General features: G+C 50.9%; 1 protein-coding gene across 1 annotated transcript; it reads left to right on the top strand.

Annotated features, from left to right (window-relative positions):
• Nucleotides 1–480: 480 nt before the first annotated feature.
• SREBF2 (sterol regulatory element binding transcription factor 2) lies at nucleotides 481–26,520 on the top strand. The gene is made up of 19 exons (XM_069807097.1): nucleotides 481–699; nucleotides 4,963–5,349; nucleotides 6,409–6,590; nucleotides 7,737–7,877; nucleotides 9,547–9,768; nucleotides 10,880–10,994; nucleotides 11,203–11,384; nucleotides 12,180–12,372; nucleotides 13,369–13,550; nucleotides 14,223–14,496; nucleotides 15,481–15,650; nucleotides 15,863–16,031; nucleotides 16,580–16,700; nucleotides 18,272–18,381; nucleotides 19,697–19,829; nucleotides 20,393–20,561; nucleotides 21,781–21,966; nucleotides 22,859–22,970; nucleotides 23,646–26,520. The coding sequence occupies exons 1-19, from the start codon at nucleotides 618–620 to the stop codon at nucleotides 23,864–23,866; spliced, it is 3,351 nt and encodes a 1,116-aa protein (XP_069663198.1). The 5' UTR covers nucleotides 481–617; the 3' UTR covers nucleotides 23,867–26,520.
• Nucleotides 26,521–26,754: the final 234 nt, after the last annotated feature.

Below are 26,754 nucleotides of genomic sequence, written 5' to 3'. Positions count from 1 at the left end.
GGGGGGATGGAGGCGCTAGTGGGGGGGGGGGGGGACGGACACAAACCCCTTCCTCTGGCCTCCACCACCGCCCTCCGCCAGGCCTTTCCCCCCACCTCGGCCGGCCTGGGGGCCCGGGGCTGCCGGCGCTGCCCCTGCCGCCCTTCCTGGAGCGGTGGGGGACCCGCCAGCGCTCCGCCCGCTCCCACGCGTGTCCGCCGGCCGCCGTGGTCGGCGCTGCGCGTCGCTTCGCGTCGCTTCGCTCCCCGCTGGCCCCGCCCCACTCGCTATGCATATTCTAATCAGGAGGGCGGGGGAGCGCGGGGCGGGGCGGCCTATGCTAATCGCAGCTGCTGATCGCTGACGCGCCATCACACCACGCGCCGCCGCGGCCGCCGATTGGTCGGGGGCGACCTGGTCTCATTGACAACAAACCGCGGGGGGCGCGCGCGCCGCCGCCGTGGCGGCGGGCGGGGCGTGGCGTGGCGGGGGGTGGGCGGGGCCGCCGGCCGGCCGGGGCGGCCCAAGATGGCGTGGGGTCGGCGGCGCTCGCCGGCAGCCTCCGCTTGAGCGGCCGGGGCGGCGGCGGCCGGGGGGTTCATGCGCCGGTGCGCCCGGCCGCGGCGGGCCCCTGCGCGATGGAGGGCGGCGAGCTGGGCGTGGAGAACATGGAGAGCCTAACCGAGCTGGGCGACGAGCTCACCCTGGGCGACATCGACGGTGGGCGCCGGGGAAAAGGGGGGGGGGGGGGGAGGCGGTGCGCGTGGGCTCTCCCGCGCGGGGTGGGGGGCTCTCCTGCCTCCCCGCGTGTCCGCGAGGGTCCGGGGCTGCTGGTGCCGCCCGGGGCGGGGGGGGAGTAGGGTGCGTGGGTGGGGTGGTTCTCGGGTCTCGGTGCGTGGGGGGCCGCACCGCCTTGCCCCGCCGCGTGGGGTGCGCGTCCCACGCGGTGTGGGTTTCCAGCGCGCAGGAGCCCCCCGTCCCGCGTGGGTAGAGGCGGCGGGGGGGGGGGGGGGCGGCAGCCGCTGCCCAGCCCCACCTGGGGAGCGCTTCCGTGGGGCTGAGCCACGCCGGGGCGGTCACCGCGAGGAGCCCCCGGGGGGGCGGGGGAGGTGTTCGAGCCCCCGCAGCCGCCGGGCTCTTCCTCCCACCCGTGGCCGCTGCCGGGGCGGGGGGGGGGGGGGCTGGAGAAAGTAACGTCCTGGCCCCTCTGCGCGGGCCGGTGTGGCTGCTGGGGCTCCCCTCGCTTGTCCCCGGGGCTCCCTGCCGGGGGGGGCCGTGCCGCTGAGCCCTCCTCCACCGAACGGCTCCAACCGCTTCAGCTTCCCCCTCTGCCCCCCCCCCCCGTGTCATCCTAAAACTTCACATCGATGCCAGAGCTCAGACCCACCAGAAAATCCCCGTTTTCCACCCAAGTGCGACAAAAGGAAGCACCCACGTGTGACGCCACCTTTAGTGCTTCCCAAACAGCTCCTGAAAAAGCCTTTAAAAATACAATTTCTGGATGAGCTCTGCCGTCGGCCAGTGACGGGGACCTGGCTGGCCTGCCCCGCTCTGCTCGGCTGTAATCCCGAACAGGGCTCGGCTCTGGGGGGGTGATGCCTAAAGCGTTCTTGTTTAGCAAGATAAAAATTATCTTGCTAAGGGGGATAAAGTTAAACGAGTGCTGTTAAGCTTATAATTGCGATTGATTTGCAGTGTACCTAGGAGCAAAATTCATAGCCCCCTTTTTTTTCTTTATCGCATGTAAAAGAAGACTATACCTTATGTGAATGTAAGGGGCTTAGCTATCTCTCATAAAGCTGCTGGTGCAAATCAAAGGTGATGTTTGCTCTTGTTTTGGCACCTCGTAATGATTTCTTGGGATCCATACGGAAACAGAGATGAATCCCGATGAACCTGGAGCCGGCTCTGAACTGCAGTGTGCCCCGGGAGGTGTGATTCAGAGCGATGAGTAACTTTGGAGAAAGAGCTTCACCTTCCTCCCCAGCTCCTGGGCTGGATTTTCTGGCGGGAGGGGGGGGAACGTACGACAACCCTGCTTTTGTTGTGCTCTGACATGGGTTCAGCTCAGGGTTGGAAGTTCTGCAAGGGTTTTGGTTTGGTTTCTAAGTCATCTTGTTGGCAGGTCTCGGCGTTCCTCTCCCGTTCAGGCTGAGGGACCCTCACCGCTGGCTGCACGGCTTCAGCGGTGGAGGAGGGACGATGCCGGTCGGTCAGGCAGATGCGGCGACTGCTCTGGGATGTCGGCATTCACCAGGGTCGTGCTCCAGGTGGGGGGGGTCTCAGCGCTGAGCCGAAGGCTTCTGGCTCTGCCTACTGCCCCGGCACAAACTCCTCTGCTGGACACGGGCACCTTCGCGCTGGCGGGGGGCCGCTGGATAACGCCGGAGAGCGAGGCCTGAGTCGGTCGCGGGTACGAAGCAGGTCTGGGTTTGGGGCAGAGAGGTTGTTTCCGTCAAGGTTGGGATCTCTACCGCTTTCCGTTTCTCAAAGCACGGCGTCTCCAGGAGCGTGCGGCAGAGCCGAGCCACCACCTGGGAGAGGCAGCCAAAGCCCAGCCCTTGCCTCTCGGCCAGGTATTCAGGCGCTGGGTGCGTGAGAACAGCAGAAGTTGTCGGTGGGCTTGGTTTTGTAACACCTCCTTGGTGTTGGTTAGCCTTGGGTTGGGCTGGGATGGTTTTCTGCAGAAACATCTTGCTCTGCATTAGGGGCCGAGACCTCTTTGGCGCAGAGGGTGCGGGTGATCTGGCGGTGATGCGTTTAGCACCCATAGCTGTCCTCCAAAAGCACCCGAGCTTCCTAACAGTCAGTGTGGACACTCTGTTCTCTGTGTGGGTGAAGGTGTTTTAAAAGGCAGAGATTTGGATTTTGGACGTTGCTGTCTCTCCTGCTTTTCATTTTTCTTGTGTTGCTACTAGGAAAGCTCTTGGGCACTTTAAAAGAGGTGGGTTTGATCCCCTGGCAGTCTAATTCTTTAAAATTAATCTTTAGACCTTTTGCATGTAGTCAAAGTTATGTCTGTGATAAGGATGTGATTTAACTTGTGAAAGCAAGAGTAGTTTTTTTAATAAGATATTAAATCTGCGGTGTTGAACACAATGTTCTTTAAAACACAGTACTTGAAATTTGGCTCTCGCACTGGAATTTACTCTTCCAGAGCAAACCTTGTCCGATATGTGTTTATAGTAGTAGTGCTGATAGTGAAATAGCAGTGCCATCAAATGAGAAGTACGTAGTTGGATTATCAAGTTTATCACGTTGAGGGTTATTTGGGATGGTCTTAGCTGCGGTCGGTTGGAGGGTGAAAAGCTGCTTAATGTACATCTAGATGTTATGCAGAAGTGTTAATCTTTAAACAGCCCTCCTTGCTCTGGGAATGTTTTGTGAAAGTTTACTGAGGCATTGCATAAAAAAAACTTTCATTCTTCTAGTTAAAATTGGAGACAAAGGTTTGGTCCGGCCAGTCCCGGAGGGCCGCCAGCACTCCGTGCCGGGGGAACCACGTGTCCCCACTTAGTGTCAGGTTGTAAATAGGTCAGGAGGGCACACCTCCATCCAACAGACTTAAGCTCTGAAGAGCAATGGTCGTGGGCAATGCTTAAATGTGTATAAGGATGCGGAGTGATTGCTGTCGGAGGGGAAGGAGAGTAGTATTGTAGAAATATAGAAATACGGCAAAACATTTGTTGAGGGAGCAAGAGGCTTGGGGGACGATCCCTTTGCTCTGTCTCAGGAGTGTCAGACAAATGAATGGGATAATGTGTGTGGGTAGCATTTTGGAGAAGCAAATTAATAGCCCTCTTATTGCTGGGACAATTTCCACGGAAACATTTTGTGAAAAATTTGCTTCTTTGAACCCCCTTCATAAACCACAGCAGCAACGTCCTTCAGGTTTGTGGACGAGAAAGCTCCTGGTGTAAGGGGCCCTTTGCCATATTTTTTCCTATAAATCAGAAATCTATTTTCTACTTTCTAAACCCAGATTTATTATTTAGTTATAAACTCTCCATTATGTTTGTGGGTCCCCTCCCTTTCTTCCTATTTTCAGAAAGCTGTGGAATAGCCAGAGCAGCATGGGCAGATCCTGGGATGGGAAAGGATGTCTGACTCCTCATGCCACCGCCCACACACGGATCAGGGGAAGTGTTCAGGTAGCTTAGGATGCATAATTGCATTAAGTTGGATTAGAAGGAAAAGGAAGCTTCACTTATGAACAATGATCTCTTGGTTGTGAAACTTTTTCCTCTGTGAGGGAGAGCTATAGCGTTGTGGTAGGAGCCTCGTGATGTGGGCTGATAAAATCCTGGAGAAGGTGGGATGGAGAGAAACTGCTGTGCAGTGATTGCAGGCAGGGGATCAATAGGCAAAAAAAACAACAGCAAAAAGCTATTCTGGTGGTTTAAGCACATGCATGGATTTCTCCCGCTACAGTTCTATAAAGTGTTGTTTCGCCTAGTGTTTTTTCCCCAATTTCCAGTATGTTTGAAAATACAGCAAAGTTAAGGTGAATGCTTATCCCATTTCTTCATTTTCCAGATAATTCAGTGGGGCAGGAGGGACAGGGGGCTTGAAAGCACCCTAGAAGTTGGGTGGGAGAACGGTTAGTGCTGGAATTGCGGAGGTGCTTGGTTTCTTCCTTCTGCAAGGACTAGACCAAAGCAGTGATGGAACAAGACTCTAATGTTTTAGATGTATTGGAGACGGCTTTAAGTTCTAGTCTGTGCTCGGACCCTGTAGCCTGGGAAAGTGTTGTCGGAGAGTCCTGCCTTTCCCCCGAACAGCGGCAGCAGTGCCCCACTGCCGGCCACCTCTTGGTTTCTTTCTGGAGGTGTTAGGTTGGTGTGGTATGTTCTCTGGAGGTTTTGAAGGACCCAGAGCTCCCTTCTGTGCACGCACACCGTTCTTCGAGTCCTGACATAACGGCGGGCCTCAAAGCGTATGGGCAATAAAGCGGCATTGAACGCATTTTCCTCTGTTTTACAGAGATGCTGCAGTTCGTCAGTAACCAGGCGGGAGACTTTCCGGATCTGTTTTCGGATCACCTGTGTGGCACCTTCCAGGGCAGCGGCAGCGGTGGCAGCAGCGGTGGGACCCTGGAACCGCAGTTGCAGCGGCCGTACAGCCAGGTGCAGCTCCAGCCCTTCCCGCCGCCCCCCGCCTCCCCCCAGCTCCAGAGCCTGCCGGTCAAAGGGGCACAGGCAGCACCACCGGCCCCTCCGCGGTCGGCCCCGCTCCTTCAGCCCCGGCCCCCGCTCCAGCCGCAGCTCCAGCAGCAGGCCGTGATGATTACACCGACATTCAGCTCTGCTCCCCAGACCAGGATTATCCAGCAGCCGCTGATCTACCAGAACGCAGCCACGAGTTTCCAAGGTAGCGGTTGGGGTGCTTGGGCTATGGGTGTGCCTGGCAAGCTCGACATTTTGGGGTGCTCAGGCTATGGGTGTGCCTGGTGCGCTCGCCATTTTGGGGTGCTCGGGCTATGGGTGTGCCTGGCGAGATTGCCATTTTGGGGTGCTCAGGCTATGGGTGTGCCTGGTGCGCTTGCCATTTTGGGGTGCTCAGGCTACTGGTGTGCCTGGTGCACTCACAATAAATGGTGTCGGTGTTCAAACTCCAAAAGCATCCTCAGCCACGACAAGCCTGACGATCCTTTTCTTATGGTGCTGCCTGTGTGGCATCCCTTCTGCCTACGTTGCTTTGGAGTTGGGGGAGCACGAGAAACCATCATAAATGAAATCTTAAGTCTTTTTGTGTTACTTCCAGCAATAGTTGTCTTGCTGCTCTCCTCTGTTACGGCCTTTTCTCCTATGGCTCTCAGGAGGCTTGAGAAAAGCATGTCTAAAAAATGGTTGTTGGCAAGCCTGTCCTCCCACTGATGGGTGCAGGAGGCAGATCCAGCCCTGAAGCTCCAGTCTGTCCCACGTGGCAGTCCGGAATGAAGGTGCCTTTTAACTACCAAACTCTTGAGTGCAGTACTTGTGTTGAGCAGAGACACTTCTAGGGATATTTAATGATGACTGGATCTTCCTTTGTGAATGCCAGTTGTCTTGATCCTCTTCAGCAGGTGTTGATTCCTTACATGATAGATAGGATCCTAGGGCCCACCAAGCTCAACAGGAGTGGGCAGCTGCTGGTTGGGTGTCCTGCGTAATGTCGCTGAAGTCATGAGTCCTGTGCTATCAGACCAAAGGTTTTTGACTTTGTTCTCTTAGCTGATCCTCTGTGCCTCCTGGAAAGCTGCTATTCTAGGTGCAGTGTCCTCTTGCATGAGGCACCAAAGGAACTGGAATCTTCCCAACGTGTGGGATGTGTTAGATGAGTGCTGCCTACTGAGAAGCTCTGGGAAGGAGTCAAGCTAGGAGCATCTGCAGGCTCCGGAACAGAGACCTGTGTCTCTGGACTATTCCTGACATCTCTTCTGCTTTTCAGTTCTCCAGCCTCAAGTCCAGAGCCTGGTGACATCCTCCCAGGTTCAGCCGGTTACCATCCAGCAGCAAGTGCAGACTGTGCAGGCCCAGCGAGTGCTGACGCAGGCTGCCAACGGCACCATCCAGACATTAACACCAGCCACGGTCCAGACGGTTGCTGCACCACAGGTCCAGCAAGTTCCAGTAAGTAAAAATGTGGAGTGATCCAGGGATCCGGCAGAAGAAGAAATTGCTTTTGAGGGTCTGGTCTCTTGGCTTGCCAGGGGAAAGGCAAGTCTTCCCTGAGAGGTATTTCTAGTCAGCCTGTGTTCCAGAAACATTTTACTTCATGGAAGTCATATGTGAGAGTCCCTGTTGTGAGCTGTGACGTGACTTCAAGTAGTGGGCAATGTTCAGAAATAGTTTTCACTAAAACAGCTGCATAACTAAGCTTGGTCTAAAATATTTTTGTAACTTGGTGCTGTCAAACTGGATTTGAAACCTTACTTGAACAAGCTTTCTTTGACTTTTGCCTGCTTCTTTGCAAGTCCACCATCTCTACCATGTCTTATAAGGGCCAGCTGATACTGGAATGTTTTCTTCCAATTCTTCTGCCACAGTTTCTTTGATCTTTTTCCTGCTACAGTGTCATGTGATTTTGTTTTAAAACATACACAAGAGTGAAAATCTTGTGTGTCTTTGTATTATATAAAAATGTTTATGGCTAGGGGACTCTCTCAATATGACAAGGTTGCTCTGCTTCAGTTGTACTGTGCCATCTGTAGTGCTCTCTGTTTGAGAGTCAACAAGGTATTTCAAAAAATAAGAGCAAGCTGTGTTATGGCAAAATAACTTACAGTTGGTTTTGATCTGCTTGATATTCATGGTACAGATCCTTGTGGTGAAATTGGAGGGGGGGAAGCTACTATAGGTATCTGCCAAAGCAGGCTGTCCTAGCCACATTAGACTCGGAGTACTCAACCAGTTAATGTAGCGAGCTAATTATAGGTGTAATTGGAGAGGGGAAGGGAGCTTTTCCATCAGCTCTTTTGTGTTTTGACATACTCGTTTACCTCTGGTGACTGATTTGGAAACCAATGTCCTGGTGGTTCCTCTGCTCCCCTCCCTCCAGTGCTGTTCAGACTGTCTCATGGTCAGAGTTTGCATCCGGGGCCCACAAAAACCATTCAGGTGATGCAGGGCACAAGGTGAAAGAAATACTCGCCCTGCTCTTTTGCCATCCACTGAGATGTAAAGTTACAACTCTGTCATCGCTTATGTCTGGCTACGGAAATCATCAGAGAAATACGTGCCTGCTCTCCCCTTCACCTGTAACTCTCTTCCACCTAGGTTCTGGTCCAACCTCAGATCATAAAAACGGACTCCCTTGTCTTGACAACCCTGAAAGCGGACGGTAATCCCGTTATGGCTGCAGTACAGAACCCAGCGCTGACAGCACTCGCTGCTCCCATTCAGACCACAGCTCTGCAGGTACCACACGGATGACGTTCTTCCTTCCTGCTCCTCACTGACGTCCTTTCCTCTTAACGCGAGGAAGAGATTTGGGCTTTAGTATTCTGCAGTGGTGCGAATGGGAGGGGGTTTGAGGGCTGCTCTAGACACGTCCGCAGTGAGTAATGCCCTGTTTCTGCCAAGGCTAAACACACAGATTGTACTTTTTTGGCAGCCTCCCATGGCCAGCAAGCAAAGACCAAGGGCATGTTTCTGTTTACCTTTTTTTGGTATTACAAGGAGAGGAATATGACCTAAAAATTCCATCCAGTTTTTAACCTCTGGAAGGTACTTGAAACTGAAAGCTAGCTCACTCGGAATACCTGTGGAACTTTCTTTTCCCCCTCAGTAGTGTCTAATAGCAGTATGTTGAATGTGAAAACTAATTAAGCTACTTTTCGGGGGGCATTTGCAGTGAGGATTCAGTACATGCATTGGAGGTGGCAGCTGTGCTTCATGGCCTCCACTTCTTATCAACTCTGAGAAACTTGTGGCCCCAAAGACGCGTTTATTACGATCTTGTACATTCTGAACAGATATCTCTGTTCAGATATTTACTGGGGGAGATAAACTTGCAAGTCTGGACTTAAGTTTTGACTTCTTTTGCATAGCATGGTAGGCTTCTTACGTACTTGTTAGCAGCCAGGTTAGTTGAAGATTTTAGCCTGCTTGCTTTTAGGTGACGTTTTCACACAGAGGTGAGGTTTATGTGATTGTGTCCGTCTGAGATGCAATCCGTAAATAAAAGACTATTTCAGAGTCGAAATTGTTCCTGAAGTTGCTCATGGCTAGTTTATTCTCATTTATGCTAGCCTGTCTTTTGACAGAAATAACTCTTCCTCTCTATAACCACTTCTCTGATCCTTGGTGTACTTCAGAGAACATGTGTACCCTTCTTATTCTTGTTTTGCTGGGTTAAGCAGTCTAAGCTTTCTTTACTCCCACTGTCCTAGAAGCCCCTCTGTGCAACTGTTCTGTGGGATTCATCATCTTTTATTGCAGAGTAGGTACTGCTTTAATTTGGTGTAGGTGGTCTGTCCTAAATCTAGATGCCCAAGTTGGAGCATTTCATGCCAGTGTATATCACTCATTGCCTTAGTTCCTAATCTTAAGGCATTTTTATAGCTTATGGAGCTATTTTTTTCCATTTAATTGAATTCAGATCAACTGCATTGCTCAAGCCAAGGTTTGTTTTTTTCCATAGTTGGGTCCTTTCTACCATTGCCATTACCAGTTTGGAAGCAGCATTGCCTGTTGATGATGTGACTTTATTTGTCCACAGAAAAGGTGGATTTGGCCACTTGGGGCATAAGGATTGTAGGAGCAAGGAGGAGCCTTGGTCCATTCCTCTATTTAGTGGATGAACAGAGCATGGTATTGGCAGAAGAGTGTTGGTGCTCTTGGAGAACAAGAGATGTTCTTACTCCATGGTGACCAGTGTGGGAGGCAGGGTGGCAGATTCTTCCTGTGCTGCTGTGCCAATGCTCGTGCCAGCTAAGGAAGACAGGAGGAACTGGCATATCTTCTTTTCTGACCTGTACAAACTTTTCCTGATGCTTTTTTTGTTTATTCCTTTTTCTTTTACCATCATAAACCTTATCTAAATTGGCTGATTGCTCGTGATGCTTGTTACACATGGTCTTTGTAGACCCTTGTTGGGAGCAATGGGACCATTTTGACCACAATGCCAGTGATGGTGGGACAAGAAAAGGTGCCTATCAAACAAGTTCCTGGGGGTGTCAAGCAACCAGAACCACCTAAAGAAGGAGAGAGGAGAACAACTCACAACATCATTGAAAAGCGTTACCGGTCATCCATAAATGACAAGATCATTGAGCTGAAGGACCTTGTCATGGGGACAGATGCCAAGGTAAAGATGTGGAATAAGAGCAAATCTAGCATCATAAACACTTTCTCTTCAAGTGCTTGTTGCTCTACCAAATGAATTAGTTGAGTACATATGACTGTTAGTAGTGTGCACGTGTGTATTGGCATAAGACTGGTGAGAAACACTTGTGCGATGGAAAGCTTGATAATTGTACTCAGGAAGAGTCACGTGTAAAATGTTTATTTTACTATGCTAGTGGTACTGTTTCTTGAAAATAAGCTATACCTTATGCGTTTGTTCTTAGGTCTAACTTAAATAGGCCCTCTAGGTAGAATATCCAAGGGGATGTTTTGATAACTGCCAAACCAGAGCTTGCTTAATTTAAGTTTCCTTTTCCATGTGACTGCAGGAGGGCTGAGGGTTTACAGAGCTTTCCAATTTGTTTCCTTTAGATACTGAGTTGTGTATCTAAAGTATGTGCTTGCTCAAGTATTAGAAGCTTTCTCGCACCATGTGTTCAGGGTTGTCCTATTCACTTTACCTCATGCTGGCAGAGCAGGGAGTAGTATTCTTGATACCTTGCATGGTCTGTACAAATACGTGCACTAGTGAAGTCACCTCCTATTGCTGGGTGGAATTGGAAGCTTACGTGTGCAGTGGCTTCATAGTACTTTGGGCTTGTGTTTACAAGCTAAACTTGGAAGCAAGTGTTTTCATGGGGATGGCCAAGGGAGTGAGGCAAGGAGAGCACCACTTATCTAGGAATTAAACAGTGAATGATGGTTAACAGACAGCAGCTTGTTCCATCCCAGAAGAGAGCCACTTCATTTCAAAACTATGGTACTTCCAAAGGACTATTTCTGGCTGAAACCCAGATGTGAACTCTGTTGTAATTTGGACGTTAATCTGTTTCCATTGTACTATTTTTATAAGATCTTTGAGAGACCCCAGTCCTTGTGTGTCTTTCAAAGTCTGATACCTTGCCCACAGAGCATGCCCCACTGTTGGTGTCTTTGCAGCTGCTGAGTGGTCCTTTACACACTTTTCTTTCTGCTGCTGCACGATACAATGGGTTGTGGTATCCCTACAAGCAGGAGTGACCCTTTGACACTCTTCAAACAAACTGCTTTCTGTATGTCTTAATTCCTCACAGATGCACAAGTCTGGAGTCCTGAGGAAAGCCATTGATTACATTAAATACCTGCAGCAGGCCAACCATAAGCTGAGGCAGGAGAACATGGTTCTGAAGCTGGCTAACCAAAAAAACAGTAAGTTGTGGAGGCTGTGCGGCAGGGGGGAGGCAGTCAGCAGGAACGTAGGATGCCTCTTGCAGTTTGTTATCCTTGACAGAGGTAGGTAACACGCACGTGGCATCGATAGTGGCCAGTGTTACTCCAGGTGACAGAGCCAACCTGAGTGACACTGGCAGGGTGCAGGATCGAGAAGCATGTACATAGTGCACTCTGATTTTTGCAGAGCTGTTGAAGGGCATTGACCTAAGCAGTCTGGTTGACAACGATGTGGATCTGAAGATAGATGACTTCAACCAGAACGTGCTGCTGATGTCTCCTCCAGCCTCTGACTCAGGATCCCAGGCTGGCTTCTCTCCCTATTCCATTGATTCAGAGCCAGGAAGCCCACTCCTTGATGATGCAAAGGTATTTGTGACTTCAGCTGTCAAATTGAAGGCATCTACTTCAGGGGTACGTAAGGGCCAGAATTTAAATTCTCCTAATTCTCAAGAGTGGAACCCGCAGATGTCTGGCAAGCAGATCTGTAGGGGTCAGAGATCCTTTGTAAGGATGAGGAAGGTGCATGGGTGTGTTGTGTTTTTTCTTAAACTATTGAGACTACTTCCTGAGCTGTATTATCTGAGCCATACCCCAGCTGCTAGAAGAACTGTACGTGGCCTTCAGCCCCTGTAGAGTCTCTGTGGACTTACAGTGTATGTTTATGACCCAAAGAGCCCCTGGCTTTCCAGGGATATGCATGTCCAGTGAATAAAGCAGGAGAACTTGGAAATGGATGATGACATCAGCTGTGGTTAATGAGACCGTAAGTAACCACAGCAACAGAAGGCTGTTAGCTGTCTTCGGCTGACAGGTTTGTTCTGTGGATATCACAGAAGAAGTGGGTCTTCTGGGAGATCCTCAAAAGAGTAAGGGCAGCAAAGGTTAATCCTAGCATAAACCAGGAATCCAGTTAATGATAACTGAAATGACTGGGAACAGAAGGAAGGTGGAGGCACTCAAATACTTCAGCCTTATCTTACTAAGCTAGGGAAAGCTTCACTGGCATTCTTGCTGATCTTGATCTTCAAAGCAAATTTTAAAATGTCTTCTGTTTCTCCTTCCCTACACCTCCCCTCGCAGAATGTGGTTTTATTCTACAGAATGGTAAGCAGGTTTTTTTTTTCTCCTCTTACTTTTCTCTCCACTCCTCTTCCTTTGAAGGTTAAAGATGAGCCCGACTCTCCTCCCGTGGCCCTTGGTATGGTGGATCGCTCTCGAATACTCCTCTGTGCTCTCACGTTCCTTTGCCTTTCCTTCAATCCTCTGACATCCCTCCTGGATGCCCGAGGAACGCCGGAGTCTGACAGCCTGGTGCGCCACGGCTCTGGCAGGAACGTGCTGACCATTGAGTCAGGTAACAACTAGAGTAGTTTGGACCACAGAAAGTGGCCAGGTTTACACGTGATCTCCCTAAAAATCATCTGCAGCTGTGGCTGCTGCAGGTCACAAGGTGGACTGTGGGTGTGATCCAGTAGGATGGTTTTGTGTGTTCAGGGAGTTGTACGACCTTTGTTTAATGGTTGGGGAGGGGTAGTAACTGCAGGGCTGGGTGTGGAAGGAGAGCCAGCCCAGAGTGCTTGGACACGGTTCCAGTTTACATGCACATCCAGCGTTCTTGTGCAAAACCAGCTGTTACTCAGTGTGGTGAGGTAGAGGGGGCACCCGTTTGTAGCCCAGCAGCCTGAGCTCTTGGGATAGACCCTTGAAAAGGAGTTCAGGGTAAGGGACGTCCTCCTGTCCTCACCAGTCTTAGAGGCATGGTCACTTTATATTTGTTTTTAAGGTAACTGATTTTTGTAACTTAGTAATAAGTAATAGGTGAAGAGTTACTTCAGAAACACTGTTGCTGTAGGGTCTTGCAACTGGCTTGTTAGATACACTTATTCCATAATATTTACAGTTTAGAGTACAGCAGCTTAGGGGAGGGCAGGGCATTCTGTAGGCATGCTGTCATTTCCCTGACTGGTAAATATGCTTCCTCAGAGTTGCTTTGTAAACTTAATTAAGACCAGAAAATGACACTGAAGTATTGAGTGTACCCATGGGTGTATCCGATAGAAAAATCAGAATACAAGGTACTCAGTGAAAACCAAGTGCTGACTCATGTATTTTTTTATAGATCAGTTTTGTAACAATAACTATTTTGATTTAGTTGGGAATGTTGTGGCTTGGAGTTTGGATGAAGAGCTGTTGATACAGGTGTTTCCTGATTAAAATGTAGTCTTTGCAAAAGTTGATACCACATGTGGCAAGCATAGCAAGATATATTTCTGGGTCTGTGCTCATCCTGTTGCTAGGCTTTTGGTGTCCAGATTAACTTTTAACTTTCCTTTTGGGATGTCCATCGCAGATGCGGGTAGCTGGTTCGGCTGGATGATGCCCACACTGATCCTGTGGCTCGTGAATGGAGTGATTGTACTGAGCGTGTTCGTAAAGCTCCTTGTGCATGGAGAGCCAGTGACCCGGCTGCACTCAAGGTCATCGGTCACGTTCTGGAGGCATCGCAAGCAAGCGGACCTGGATTTGGCACGGGTAAAGTTGACTTGTTGTTTTGCATCAAATGCATCTTCTGGGGGGGGATGCAGCCTAGTGAGGCAGTGGCTTGGCACTTGCAAGAGCATGGTATTACTCGAGGGGATTATCCTGTCTGATTTCAGAGAAGCCGGTGCTAGGTTGTCTTGAGTGGATTGCCCTCCTCCCTCAGCCTAAATTAGTGACGCATGGACATCAGCACTGGAGGAGGCTCTTAACTTCTATCCTTGTTCCTTGCTGCTGCATCTTGTAGCAATCTCTGTTGGCAAGGTCTTGGGTTTTGTCCATAATCTGGCCTCTGCTGTGTCTGTATGTCTGCTGTCCTCCAGCCTCTTGGAAGTCCTCTCCATTGTTGAGGCAGCATTTGGCTTTTGATATGGGGACCCTGAAACCTCTAGGTTGTTTGAGAAGGCAGGAAGTTCCTTTCGCCTAGTGCCGATGTCTCGCAGGCAGTGCAGGATCGGAGCCACGTGTGCAAAGAGACGTGTAGGGCCAGATTTGAAGCTGGTGTAAATTGCCTTCATGTTTACTGGGACTATGTTGACTTCCCTCAGCTAAAGATCTTGTCCTAGCTTGCACATCAGTTTGTCTTCCTCCCAATGCCAAGGAGATCCCAAAGCGTCTCTGTGATGGTGCTTTTGGTCGTCGAACCTTTTGTCATGTTATTTGCAGGGGGATTTTGCTGCAGCTGCGTCAAACCTGCAGACTTGCCTGTCGGTACTCGGCCGAGCGCTACCGGCTTCCCGCCTGGACTTGGCCTGCAGCCTGTCCTGGAACGTGATCCGCTATAGCCTGCAGAAGCTGGCGCTGGTGCGGTGGCTGCTGAAGAGGACTTCTCACCAGTGGCGGGCAAGGGAGGCCACTGCAGGCTTTGAGGACGAGGCCAAGACCAGCGCTCGGGATGCAGCTCTAGCATATCATAAGCTCCATCAGCTCCACATAACAGGTAGGAGCTGAGGTGGCAGATCTGCTGTCCTCGTTTTGCCAAATGAGGAGGCTCAGAGCCAATCCTGGGGGATACAGGCAGAGCACTACGGCCTCCCTCCTCTGCGAGGGCTGCTGTTGGGAATGAGCCTGACAAATTCTAGGAGCCACTTACTAAAACACAACAGGTTCATGCAATAAAAGAGCTCTGTAAGAATGAGCAAAGCAACAGCAGTGTCTTGAGTAACGTGTTCCTGAGTCTGCAGAGGTGGCTGAGAGTCTGTCCCAAGCAGGTGTTTGATTGAATGCAGTCCCTTTTTGCTGCTGTTAAGGGCTTGTTTCATCCCTATCACTTGGGAACGTGATGTGGAAGCAGGGGCTGGGGTTAATTGCTGGAAGAATTTAAATTTCCGAATCTGTAGAGTGCAGATTGCCACTTGGTGTTGATATGCTTTGAAAACCTGGGTGTGTGCACATGTACTGAGGAAGTGCTTGAATGTTCCTTGTGAACGGTTGTTTTTGCCGTTTCCTTGGCAAGCCAATTTGCAATGTTAATAGGCTCTGAGCACATCAGAAATCCAAGCTCAACTTCCTTCTGCCTAATCATGCTGTGTGAATTGCAGCCATGCCACCAGGGATAAGTACTTGTCCTTAATATTATCTGTGTAGGTACAGGTGTGGACTGCAAAGGAGTTCGGTTTTAAGATGGTGATGAATATAGCAAGACAAAATTTGCTGATGATTTTATCCTAACTGGTTTAGCTACACAGGGCTTTCTCACAGAAGCGAAGCTGTGGATGCATGCCAACCTTGGTATCTGTGGAGGGAACACTCGGTTATGGTTGTTCTGTTGTCTGAATACAAAGTAGGCATACAATGTTGTAAACTCACGTCAGCAGGTTCTTATTGTCTCTTTAGGATAGCAGCCCTGCAAATCATGGTAGTGTTTAGTAGCTGGTATTACTGCATTAAAAGTTGAACACTTTTCCTTTCCCTCCTGGTGCAGGTAAACTTCCCTCCAGCTCAGCTTACTCGGGCTTGCACATGGCCCTGTGTGCAGTGAATCTGGCCGAGTGCGCAGAAGAAAAGATCCCACCCAGCACAATGGCAGAAATCCACCTGACGGCCGCGGTTGGCTTGAAAACCCGCTGTGGAGGCAAGCTTGGCTTCCTAGCGGTGAGTTGTCTCCTCTCCTATCACACCTCCAAGCAGAGCTCTAGGAAGACCTGCAAGCTGGTATTGCCATAGCTCAGGGCATCTGCTAGCACTACAATTACATTATGGCCTGCAATTATGATATGAGCTGTAATTATGATATGACCTTTGTCCTCAGTGGTGTGTCTCTTTCCCTGGATGCTGTTCTCAATCTTAGCCTCTCCTTTCCCCAGAGCTACTTTCTAAGCCAGGCTCAAAGCCTGTGCAGCTCGGAGCGGAGTGCCATTCCTGACTCATTGCGTTGGCTGTGCCACCCCCTGGGACAGAAGTTTTTTGTGGAGCGAAGCTGGACGGTGAAGTCTGCTGCGAAAGAGAGCCTGTACTGCACCCAAAGAAACCCTGGTGAGAGCCGCTTTTGTCCCGAGTGCTTGGCAGTTTGTGCACCTCTGGGAAAAAGCAGGTGTCTTGTTTGAGAGTGTGCTCTTGTATGGGTGCCCTGCTTGTGGTCTTGATGGGCGAGAGGGGCTGTGGAGCTAAGAAACGTCTCCTCAGCCTGCAGGAGCTGGTTCTGTTCCCTTTGGATACTGTGCTGTGTCATCTTGCTTGTGTCTTTATATGCTGGAACACAACCTGGATGTGGCCCTGAATGTCGGGGGTGACTTTGGGGTGACCAAGGTTTATCCTGCTCAGAGTGGTGTCATCACTATTTTGCTGAGTGGCTGAAGTGCCAGAGGGATGTTTGGCCAAGAGCTGCAGCTTTATAAATGGATTAAAGGATTAAAAAGGCCCTCAAAACTTAGTCTTTAGAAATCTTTGCATTAATTCCTCAAGAATTTCCCTCTGCTGTTCTTCCTCTTGCTCCTGCATTTTGAGTCTTCTTTTTGGTTGTATTGGGAGGTGGCTATCACAGTATACAAGTGAAATGGTTTGGTTTTTTTCTTCCTCTCTAGCGGATCCTATTGCACAAGTTCATCAGGCGTTTTGTGAGAACCTGCTAGAGCGAGCAGTGGATTCACTCGTGAAGCCTCAGACCAGGAAAGAGATAGTGGGACAAGAGGAGGAGGAGCCATGGTAAGCTTGTGTGCTGTGCTGGGAACTGCTCACTGCAGCTGCAGGCTCTGAGGCAGAGCTCATAACTGTTGACTGAGTGCTCTGGGGCAAATTGAGTGGTTAGTCCTTATTAAAGACTTGAAATGACAATGTTAAATCTGACCACCACAGCTTATTAGCAGGGCGAGCTCTGCCTCTTCATGTTAAAACCTCTGAAGTCACAGGTGAACCCAGGTGTGGTAAGGATTTCTGGTGTCAGCTGGCATAGTACTGGTTGATTCCTGGACTGGATGGATGGCACTTTCTCTGCTGTGACAAAGTTTAATGTTCAGGAGCACTAAAATTAGCATGCACCTACCACTTCTATAGGCCAGAACATATGTTCAGGGCTCTGAGAGCATGGAGGTCTGGCATTTCAGAGAGTGACCCCACCAGCTTGCTACCTTGTGCGTGAGTATTCTCCTCAAGTGCTGCATTTACCAGCAGTGAAAAATCAAACTGACGTGTGGCAAGAGGGGGAGAGATGATGTCGGCCAAAATTGTCATTGCCTCTAAGTTCTGTGACCAAATGAAAGGGACTGATAGGTGGGAGTTGGAGCAACTTTTTGTATTCACCCATGCCCAGCTCTTTCCTGGACTCCACAAGAAGCGGACCCCCAGCCTTTGCCAGCAATTCTGCACTGTTTCTAGTTGATCTCCACATGTGCTGGTGCCAGGCAAATGGTACATAAATATATGGGAAGCTCTGTAAGGATCCTGTCCCCAAAAAGTGTGGGTAAAAACCTCAAGTGGGAAGATAACCCAGTTCCCCTACCTATGTAGGGGAAATATTGCACATTCAACCTTTTTTTTTTTTTTTAAAAATATCATGTCTGTTTTCTAGCATCGTTGCAGAGAATGAGCAGCAGTTCTGTCTAATTGCTTGCACAATACAAATGCTTGTGATCAGATGCTGCTGTTGATGATGAGAGAAGGTAGCAGGATTTGTGTGAGGTGGACTGTCAGTATACTTGTGGGAGTCCTGTCTCCTCATGGGAAGGACTAGCTTGAGTAATACAGCAAGCCTTTTTGTCCCCCTCTAGGGGCAGGAGCTCAAGATCTTCCTTTGTAGCATGTCCCAGGAAATTAGATCATTGCTGCATATGCAACTTTCTCTGACCAACGCTATGAACGTGTTGTCACTTGCATTCATACATATTTGCCTATATGCAAATAGTCGCTCGCAGCAGTGTAGTTCAGCCTCTTTTGGAGGCAGTGATTGAAAAGGAGCCTGTCATCAACTTGTAACATATGTCATGTCCAGCATCACTGTAGTTGAGCTGAGACTCCCAGGTCGTCTCTAGTTCTGTGCTGGTCTCCTTGCACGGGGAGATGTGAGGCTGCTTCTCCCTGAGCATCTGTCTGTGTGCTTCCACTCTCGGGGCAGTCTCTTCAGTCTGGCAGTGTTGTGTTACTTGTAGAGCTTGAACTTTCTGCTGGCTTAATGGGTCAATGTCGTTTAAAAATGCCTTGTGACTGATGAGAAATGCCTTCAGGCTTTGGTATCTCCTGTTTGACAGCATAGCAAAGGTCTGCCTTACTTCTTGTTTCAGCGAGTTCTCCAGTGCCATGGAGTACCTGAAATTGCTCAACTCTTTCTTGGACTCGATGGGGAGCGGAGCCCCGCCCTTTGCCAGCAATTCTGTACTCAAGTCTGCCCTGGGTAAGTCTGCAGAACCGAAGCTCTCCCAGCTGCAGGAACTACTGCTGATACGAGTTCCCTCTCTCCCCACCACCTCTCAAACTGCAGGCAAGGAGAAATGCAGTCCTTGGAGCGAGACTTGATTGCTGAGCAGCAGCACACCACAATGTGGTACAGCAGCTCAGACTGGAAGAGGGTGGTTGGGAAGGCTTGTAAATTTGGCTGTGTATCATAATGCTGCATGCCCAGGTGGGACTGCTGTTATTTGTATTGCCGGGCATATTCCAAGCTGAACCCCGTGCCCTCACCTGAGAGCTTGCTCCTGGCAATACAAAGCAAGAGGAAGGGTGTAGCGTATAAACAAGTATAGCAGTGTTGCAGTTGAGGTACAGGAAGGTTTTTTCCACTTAATTACCCATTGTACCAAATACAGGTTGACCTCAATTTCACAGCAGCTGTCACATATTCCTCAATCTCCAGAGACCTGAAGCCCCTGCTGTAGGCAAGCTCTAGGCATATATTGAGACGTGCTTGGTTTGATCCCTTGGTGTATATTTAGTGGGACAATGAGAGCTGTAGACTCCCTCTGAGCCATGCGCTCATCTGGGCTTGGGTGGTAGCAGGCTGCTGGAGTATTCATCTTGCTTGGTGTTGGTACAGGCAGCACCTGGCAGGTGACCAGACTGCTGCTGGAGTTTTAGACACAGACTAACTGTGCTATACCTAAAATGTATAGAGCAAACATAGATGGAAAACTAGGTATTTCTTTTTCTAGGGATTATATTTTGCTATAAAGGGAAGTCTATACTTGGGTCAATATTGTCATGAAATTTAAAAGCAGGTCAGAATAGCAGAGCATATGTCCTTTGGCCCTAGGTAAGCTTTGGAAAGTTTTTGAGGGGATGTTAAGTGATGAAGAAAATTACATAGGTAACCTGATTTACTGGCTTGATGGTGATTAGTATCAAAGCACAGTGTATACGAGTGGAGTTGTTATTTTGGGGTGGTGAGTGGAGAGCCTTGTTGACAAGGAAGTCAACAGATTTCTAGATAAGTAGATGGGGTAAGTTCCTGTTGACAAAATACAAACTTGGCATCCAAAATTCTGCTTGCAGTCAGATGTAGGGGGTTTGCCTGCTGCCAAGTTCCTCTGTGTTCCTACAGCACATCTCAGCGTTTACCTGGATGGCTGCATTCCCGTGGGATCAATTTGGGCTCGTTAGCATTGATCTCAGTGGAAGGCACTGGCAAGGGCACGTGACACCCGCTCGCTTCTCTGAGCGGGAGGGAGCTGGGTGTCCTCTCCTGGGCTGCAGCTTATGATTCTGTTTCACAGGCCCTGATGTGGTATGCAGATGGTGGTCAGCAGCGGTGGCTATGGCGATCGGTTGGCTCAGAGGGGACGACACGGCTGTGAGGTCACATTTTGCAGAAGTGGAGCGCATGCCAAAATCCCTGGAGATGTCAGAGTGCGTAGGCCTCGTATGACTTTCACGTACTTGCTCCTTCTAAACGGGGGTGGCTCTTCCCCTAACGCTGTCCTGTAGGGCTACCCCGACCTGTGCTTTGGAGTTGCACGCCTCTTGTGCTCTGGGACACAATAACATGACATGTGAATGTGCTCAGCGGTTGGTTCATGTGTAGGTCAAGGCTTGCAGGCTGATATTAGAGCTGTGGACTGGAAGTGTCAGAATTGCTTCTTTAGGGATGTCTTCTGGCTTTGTTCTAATTGCACAGCCTCCCGCCTTCCAAAATCAAACAATACTCACGCACTGACGGAAAGGCTGCTGTCATCATCTTGGTTCTTTTGCACTAAAGCATCTTTGCCAGTTTCCTTCCATTTCTCTGTGCAGTCTGTGTAGGTGAGGAACAATTTCCATCTTTTTTCTGTCTAAGAAATGACAATATCTCTGCTTTTGAAGATGGGAGGGTGAAAGCTGATGCTGGTTGCTGCTTGAGCTCAGCTCCTGGGGCTGCCCTGTGGCAGCATGACATGGTACTACTTGAAAGCAGTGCTCTCCTTCTCTTTCAGGAATGCCCTAGTGAAAGCCACCTTCTACGTCTGTAAAGCTATGCAGGCCTCACTGTCTGGGAAGGCAGATGGACAGCAGAGCTCCCTGGGTCACTGTGAGAGGGCCAGCAGTCACTTATGGAACAGCGTCAACATGAGCAGCGGCGTCTCCAGCACTGTCCTCAGCAATGTAAGAGCTATAAGCCCCGGGATAACACATGGTCTGTCTTAGTTGTAAGGTTGGTCTTGCTGCAGGTATATCACTTCCTCCTTGTATCTGCATTCTCCATCCAGCCTCTGTCTCATGGGAGCAGAGGGGAAACTTCCTCCCTTTCCTTGCAAAGGGCATTAACATCTTTGTGCCTCTGCTGTCTGGAGGAGCAGAGCTGCAAGTACAACATCGTTTCCCTGGGCCTGATCTCAGATAGCTGAGCTCTCACTCCTCTCCTGCCAGTAGCTGTCTCCCCCTTCTGGTGCTTTGACCACTTCAAATTTGGCCCATGGAAAGCATCCATCTCCATCCTCCAAATGATGTTGCTGACACCTGTAAAGCAGGACATCATTAAGTCAAGTCTGCTCTGTTTCAGGCAGCACTCATGAGTGTTTGAACCCTCTACTGCAGAAGTGGGACTGCCATGCTATTCCTGAGTTTGTATGGGGCTTGTTTCTCTTCTTTCCAGGATTACCTAGAGCTGGAGCTTCCCTTCACGGTGTATGGGACACTGTTCTGGTCCCTTCTGTCGCTCCTGGGTGGCAGCTGTCGTGCATTGTAGTTGCATTGCATGTTGTGGCAGTAACTGTGCAATGTTTCTGCAGTGCAGCACAGAGGCACTCGCCGCTTCGCCAGCACGGGTAGGGTCTGCTAAGAACAGCCAGGACAGCGAGTGGTGCTGGGGGGCAGCAGCAGATGGGGAGAAGGGATTTGGGCAGCTGCTGTGGGCTGTGTCAGGACTGCCTTTTTTTGTTGTTTGTTTCCTTTTTTTTTTTTCCTCCCCTCTGCAGGTAGCAAGGCTGTCTTTGCTCTTTCCCATTAGTTAATATCGTTGTTTGGGCAGGAAAGCCTTTGCAGAAAGCTGGGGCATTGCTGGTGTGATATCCCCTTGGCATGCCTTGTCTGGAGTGGGGTCAGTGTCAGCCTTTGGAGATGCCATCCCTCCTGGAGGGGACAGCCACTCCTTGGGCACAGCCTGGCACTTGTTCCTTAGGCTAGACCTCTTGGTGCCGAGCCCCAGGGATGCTGCCTGGGCAAAAGGCAAAAGTCCTGTGCCTTTTGGTGTGTCTTGGTGGGGCGACTTGGCTGGGAGGGCTGGGGGTGCTGCTGTGTCAGCAGCTGTGTAGCAAATGACCTGTTACTCACCTGATGGGTTGTGTTAATTGGCATGTGTGCCTGGGCCCCATGGCTCTTGCAGATGATCCAGCTGCTGGCCTGTGACTTGCTGCTCTCTCTCCGCACCAGCCTGTGGCAGAAGCAGGCGAATGCCAGCCAGGCCCTGGGTGAGACCTACCATGCCTCGGCCCCCGAGCTGACAGGCTTCCAGCGAGACCTCGGCAGCCTGCGCAAGCTGGCCCATGGCTTCAGGCCCGCCTATCGCAAGGTGACGGCTTGCATCCTTTGCCTGCTTCAGCTTAGCTGTAGCCCTTCCCGGGGGGCAATGGGGAAGCAGCCCTTGGAAACATGGGGTGTGTGTGGGCTTGAGCAGTTTGGACACCTGGGGTGGGATGGTCTGCCACCAGCGACTTCCATACTTTCTCTTGGTGGGTGATAAGGGGGCTCCCATGGGAGCCCGGTGTGTGTGGGGAGGTGCCTGCTTTAGTTTCTGCCTAGAAAACCATCAGCAGGGCTGTATTGCCAAGTAAATACTATGGTGTCCTGTCCTTTAACATGGCTTCAGACCTGGTCAGTCCCTCCAGGGAGTGTGGAAGGAGGCTTCCTTGGCCATGTTGGCTCTGCAGGTAGCTGGGGGGTCAGACACCTTCTGCACCTGTAGAGTACCAGGTGCTTCTTTGGGGGGTTTCCCCGCTTCTGTTCTGTTTAGACCATCTAGCTTTAAGCCTCTGTGGAGGAAGTGTAGTCTAATACTTGGACAAGAGCGTTGTCCTGGTATTGTCCAAACTCTGGATTTCAAAGTTTGATGCTGTTGTGAGAGCGCTGCACTAGCAGCCTGGGGTGAGACGTCCACCTAGGCCACAGTGCCAGGGTTTGCTGTCCTGTTTTCTGCCCTGTTCCCTGCTCTCATTCTTCCCCCTTTCCAGGCCACTTAGTTACGTGTCAAAAGCTTTTTCCCCCTTTTTGCAGTTGCCCTGACCTGCAAATTCCCCAGAGACAGGTGGGAAGATCAGGGAGAAGCAGGGAAGTGGGTCTCTGTTGTTGTCAATCCGTCAGTGCTCCGCTCTTGACATGGCGGTGGCTGAGGGATGATGCGAGTTCAGCCGCAGCGCAAGCCCTGCCAGCCCACCTCCTCCCCCCCATCCCGCCTTCCCTTCCAGGTCTTCCTCCACGAGGCCACAGTGCGCCTGATGGCGGGTGCCAGCCCTACCCGCACCCACCAGCTGCTGGAGCACAGCTTGAGGCGACGCACCCCCCAGAGCAGCAAGCAAGGTGGGCTCCAGGGCCCTGGCAGCGACCCGCTGCCTGTGGGGCTGGGAGGGGGCAGCGCTCAGGCAAGGTGGGGGGGCATGGCTGCCATGCACAGCATCTTCCCCATGTCTGAGGCTCAGGATAATGAGCTCCCATCAGCCTACGGCTCATGGTGATGCTTCTGCCGTGCTCTCTACAAGCCGGCTAATGCGAGCTGCCAACCCCTTGGCTGGAGGTGTCGGCGAACAGGCTAGAAAACATGCGTTTTTGTACAGCCACGCATGCACAAAGCTTGGCAGAGTTCAGGGTGGTCAGTGCAAAGGCAGAAGCCAGGAATCCTAAAGGGGGAGAGCCAAGAGACATTCTGCTGGTTATAAAATTCCTTGGGGGTTTAAGGAAATGGGCAGATGTGTGTGCCAGTGCTGGGATGAGCCCTAGGAAGTGAAGTGAAAGGGACTTTCTCTGTAGAAGACAGGATTGTCAGTCCCTGCCTGACTCCAGCTCAGACTGTTCTCCCCTGCCAGCCTAAAGCAGCTGCCTGGGGATCCGCAGGGAGCCCCTCAGTCTTGGCACAGCTGGGGGATGCCAGCCAGGGATGCCTGTGCTAACTGGTGCTAGTCGAGGCCCTGCATGGCGGGGTTTTGTCATGCAGGTGGTAGCTTCATTGTGAGCTTTTTCCCTCCTCTTTGCATGCAGGTGAACTGGACACCCTGCCGGGCCAGAGGGAGCGAGCCACAGCCATCCTGTTGGCCTGCCGCCATCTCCCCCTCTCCTTCCTCTCCTCCCCGGGCCAGCGAGCGGTGCTGCTGGCTGAGGCCGCCCGCACCTTGGAGAAGGTGGGGGACAAGCGCTCCTGCAACGACTGCCAGCAGATGATTGTCAAGCTGAGCGGGGGCACGGCCATCGCCGCCTCCTAATGCTGGCGTGGGGCCTACTCATGTAAAGACAGCCTGGCTGACTGTCAGCCTAGACTTCCCTTCTGGAGCTTAAAAGGAAGAAAAAAAAAAAAAAAAGTGCTAGGTTAGGGCTGTGCTGGTGGGATCGTGATGGGGTGGGAGAGGGAGGGAGGGTTTCGGTTTTGTTTTGGTTTTGGGTTTTGTGGTTTTTTTTTACCTTGCCCCAGGTTTAGCTTTATTAGCCCCCTTGCTTGTTCTCAGGCACTGCAGCAGGAATCTGTCTAGTTGTGGTTTTTGTGACTGTGCCTGGGGCTGTTGGGAAGTGCTGCCCCAACCTGGAGCCCCCATCCCTGCTGGGGGAGAAGCCCACAAACCCAAGGCATAGAGAAGTGGCACACCCTGTGTCTGTCCTCAGGGGCCTCTTGTTCTCTTCCCAAACATCTCTGTGGAAAGGAACCTTTGGGGGGACAGAGGATCTGCTCAAGCCTTGCCCCATGGGGCTACTGGGCTCTGGGGCTGTTCCCAAGGTGGGGGGGAGGAAGGCACCAGCTTTCCTTGAGCTGTGTGTCAGGAAACTGAAGGCCCCTAGACCCAACTTACAGAGGTGCTCTGAGAGTATTACGTGGGGCCAGTACTGCCTGGCAAATTTCTCTACGGTTTTTATACAGGTTTTTTTATAGGAGTGTTTGTGGCTTTACAAAAACATAGGGAACGATGCAGCAGATTTCCCTTCCTCTCCACTTCATGCGCCTCCTTTCTGTGATAGCTGCCTCTGGTTTTTGGCAGGGGGCTGGGTTTGTGGCAGCCTACAACAAGCGGAGCCTCGTAGAAGGCCGGGGCATCCCTGGTCATCCAGTGCTGGGAGGCAGCAGAGGTGGACGTGCAGCACCCTGCACTCGGCACGAAGGGTGAATGCTGCTCTGGTGCCTTGTTGTTGATGCAGAAACAATTTTTTAGAAACAGTTTTTTATTTTACTCAACTCCCAGTCCCAGAACTTGTCTTCAGGTGTTTCTCCTTCCCTCCAACTGCTCAACAGCTCCTGAGCAGCTCCAGGGACTGGGAGGCACTGGTTCAGGGTGTGAGTCTCCCAGCTCTGTTACCGTTGCTATTCAGAGCAGTTTGACTTGCAGGTGTTGAATTGCCTGTGACTTTTCAAGAGGGGGAGGAGGATTGGGGACAGGGAGGGAACAGTTTGCCCTCTTTCTCTCTGCCTTTCCTGTTGCATCTCTCCAAAGAAGTGCAAAGCAGTTGCCCTCTCATGCAAATGTGGAAACCAGCCCTTGGCAGGCGGGCATCACTGCTTCTCCCTGTGCATAACTGGCGTGTGCTCCGTGTCAGCAGCTAGAAGCATTTACATAAGGGCAGCAGCCCAATCCTGTCCTGTCCCAGTCATCCCTTACAGCCTGATTCCTGCAAAATCAGAATTCAGACTGTTTTGCAAGAAGCTTCTACATGTATCTGGCTTTTGCAGAGGAGCATGAGAGCTTGAGCTCCTTCCAAAATGAGGGGAAAAAGATGGGGGCTTGTTGCCTCACTTTGCATGGGGTCTTTTGGCATCTGGGAGGGGGATTTCATGTGCTGTGGGAATTGAACATAGTGCTAGTCCTGGAGTTGCCTGGCTTCAACAAATTGGAAACGGGGGCCAGGAGAAACCTGTCTCTCAGCAAAGCCCATTCCCAGCGGCCCTAGGCTATAGCCACAAACAACAGCATAGGGACCAGAAGATGCTTCCCTCTCTCCCCTGCTTTATTTGGGGAATAGCTGGTGCACACCCAGCTGCGATGGCTGGCAGCCTGTGCTGCTCGCCCCACTGGCAGGCAGGGGGGGTCCCTTGCTTCCTGCTGCCAGTCAGAGGTGAGCTCATCCTCTGAGGATGCTCTTGCCTGTCTTCGATCAGCCTAGGGGATGCTCTGATGGCAGCCACGTCTGCTTTGAGCAGGGATCCCAAGTGTGCAGAACAGCTCTTGGGTTTGGGGGGTTTGGATTGCCCATCCCAAGTTTCCTAGCTTATCAGGGATCCTATGTGGGGGGGGGTGTGGTGTGATCGCACCCTCCTACTTTTTTTCCTCTTAAGTGGCTCTCACACTGTCTTCCTGCTCATGGGTTTTTCCTAAAATACAGAAACTCCTTACCTGTGACAACCTCAGAGTTATTTTGCATTTCTCCAGATCTGCATCCAACACATGGGAAGTTTTGTGCTTTAGTAATTGGAAAAGGGAGATGCTGAGGCTTCACTTTGTCACTAACGGTGGACCGAGTCCTGGGGGATGGGCTGCAGGGAGTACAGGCTGGGCTGGGGGTGGGAGGCTGCTGGGCTGAAACCCTGGTAGCTAACAGCATCACCCACGGATGGTACTTCTCTCCCTTCCAGGGCAAGGGATCTTTGCCCTGTTTTTTCTACACTGTTTATAAATTTGCTGCCCATCTGTCCCTACAACTTTTTTTATATGTGTGTGTATATACTGTAACTTTTTTTTGTGGGTTGGAGGAAATTGTTTTATGGATTATGTGAAGAAAGTCTATTTATCCACATGGAGTTTGGAGTAGGGGTGCTCTGTGATACGAGGTGCAACTGGTGGTGGGGAGGTTCCCTGGGGAACATATCTGCTGTCTGAAAACCCTGTTCTAGGGCTCCTGAGCATCTGTTACCTAATAAAGGCAAATGTTGCCACCACCTCCTGCCTGCCCTCTTTCTCAGCCCTCTCCATCCCACCCAGCAGCTGCTCTTAAGCATAGGTGAACCTGAAATGTCCTTCGGAGACATCCAACACTGCAAGCACCTCAGGAAGCTGTCAGTCCTTTGTCCAGATAACCTGGAAAATGGAGCTGTACGGCTGGTAACGGAAGATGGTCCCTTGGTGGAGCACGTGTGGTGTCTCTGTGCTCCTTTGGAAGCAACCCAAGGGGC

The sequence above is a fragment of the Haliaeetus albicilla genome, chromosome 19, assembly GCF_947461875.1.
Source record: "Haliaeetus albicilla chromosome 19, bHalAlb1.1, whole genome shotgun sequence".
In the NCBI taxonomy this organism is placed as follows: Eukaryota; Metazoa; Chordata; class Aves; order Accipitriformes; family Accipitridae; genus Haliaeetus; species Haliaeetus albicilla.
This window is presented reverse-complemented; position numbering and strand designations above follow the sequence as displayed.

Bases quoted from the DNA above. Each gene is read 5' to 3' on its own strand.
- SREBF2 (XM_069807097.1), top strand. From the start codon at position 618: ATGGAGGGCGGCGAGCTGGGCGTGGAGAACATGGAGAGCCTAACCGAG. The intron at 11,385-12,179 runs GTATTTGTGACT...CTTCCTTTGAAG, and splicing joins CACTCCTTGATGATGCAAAG to GTTAAAGATGAGCCCGACTC. The intron at 16,032-16,579 runs GTGAGAGCCGCT...CTTCCTCTCTAG, and splicing joins CTGCACCCAAAGAAACCCTG to CGGATCCTATTGCACAAGTT.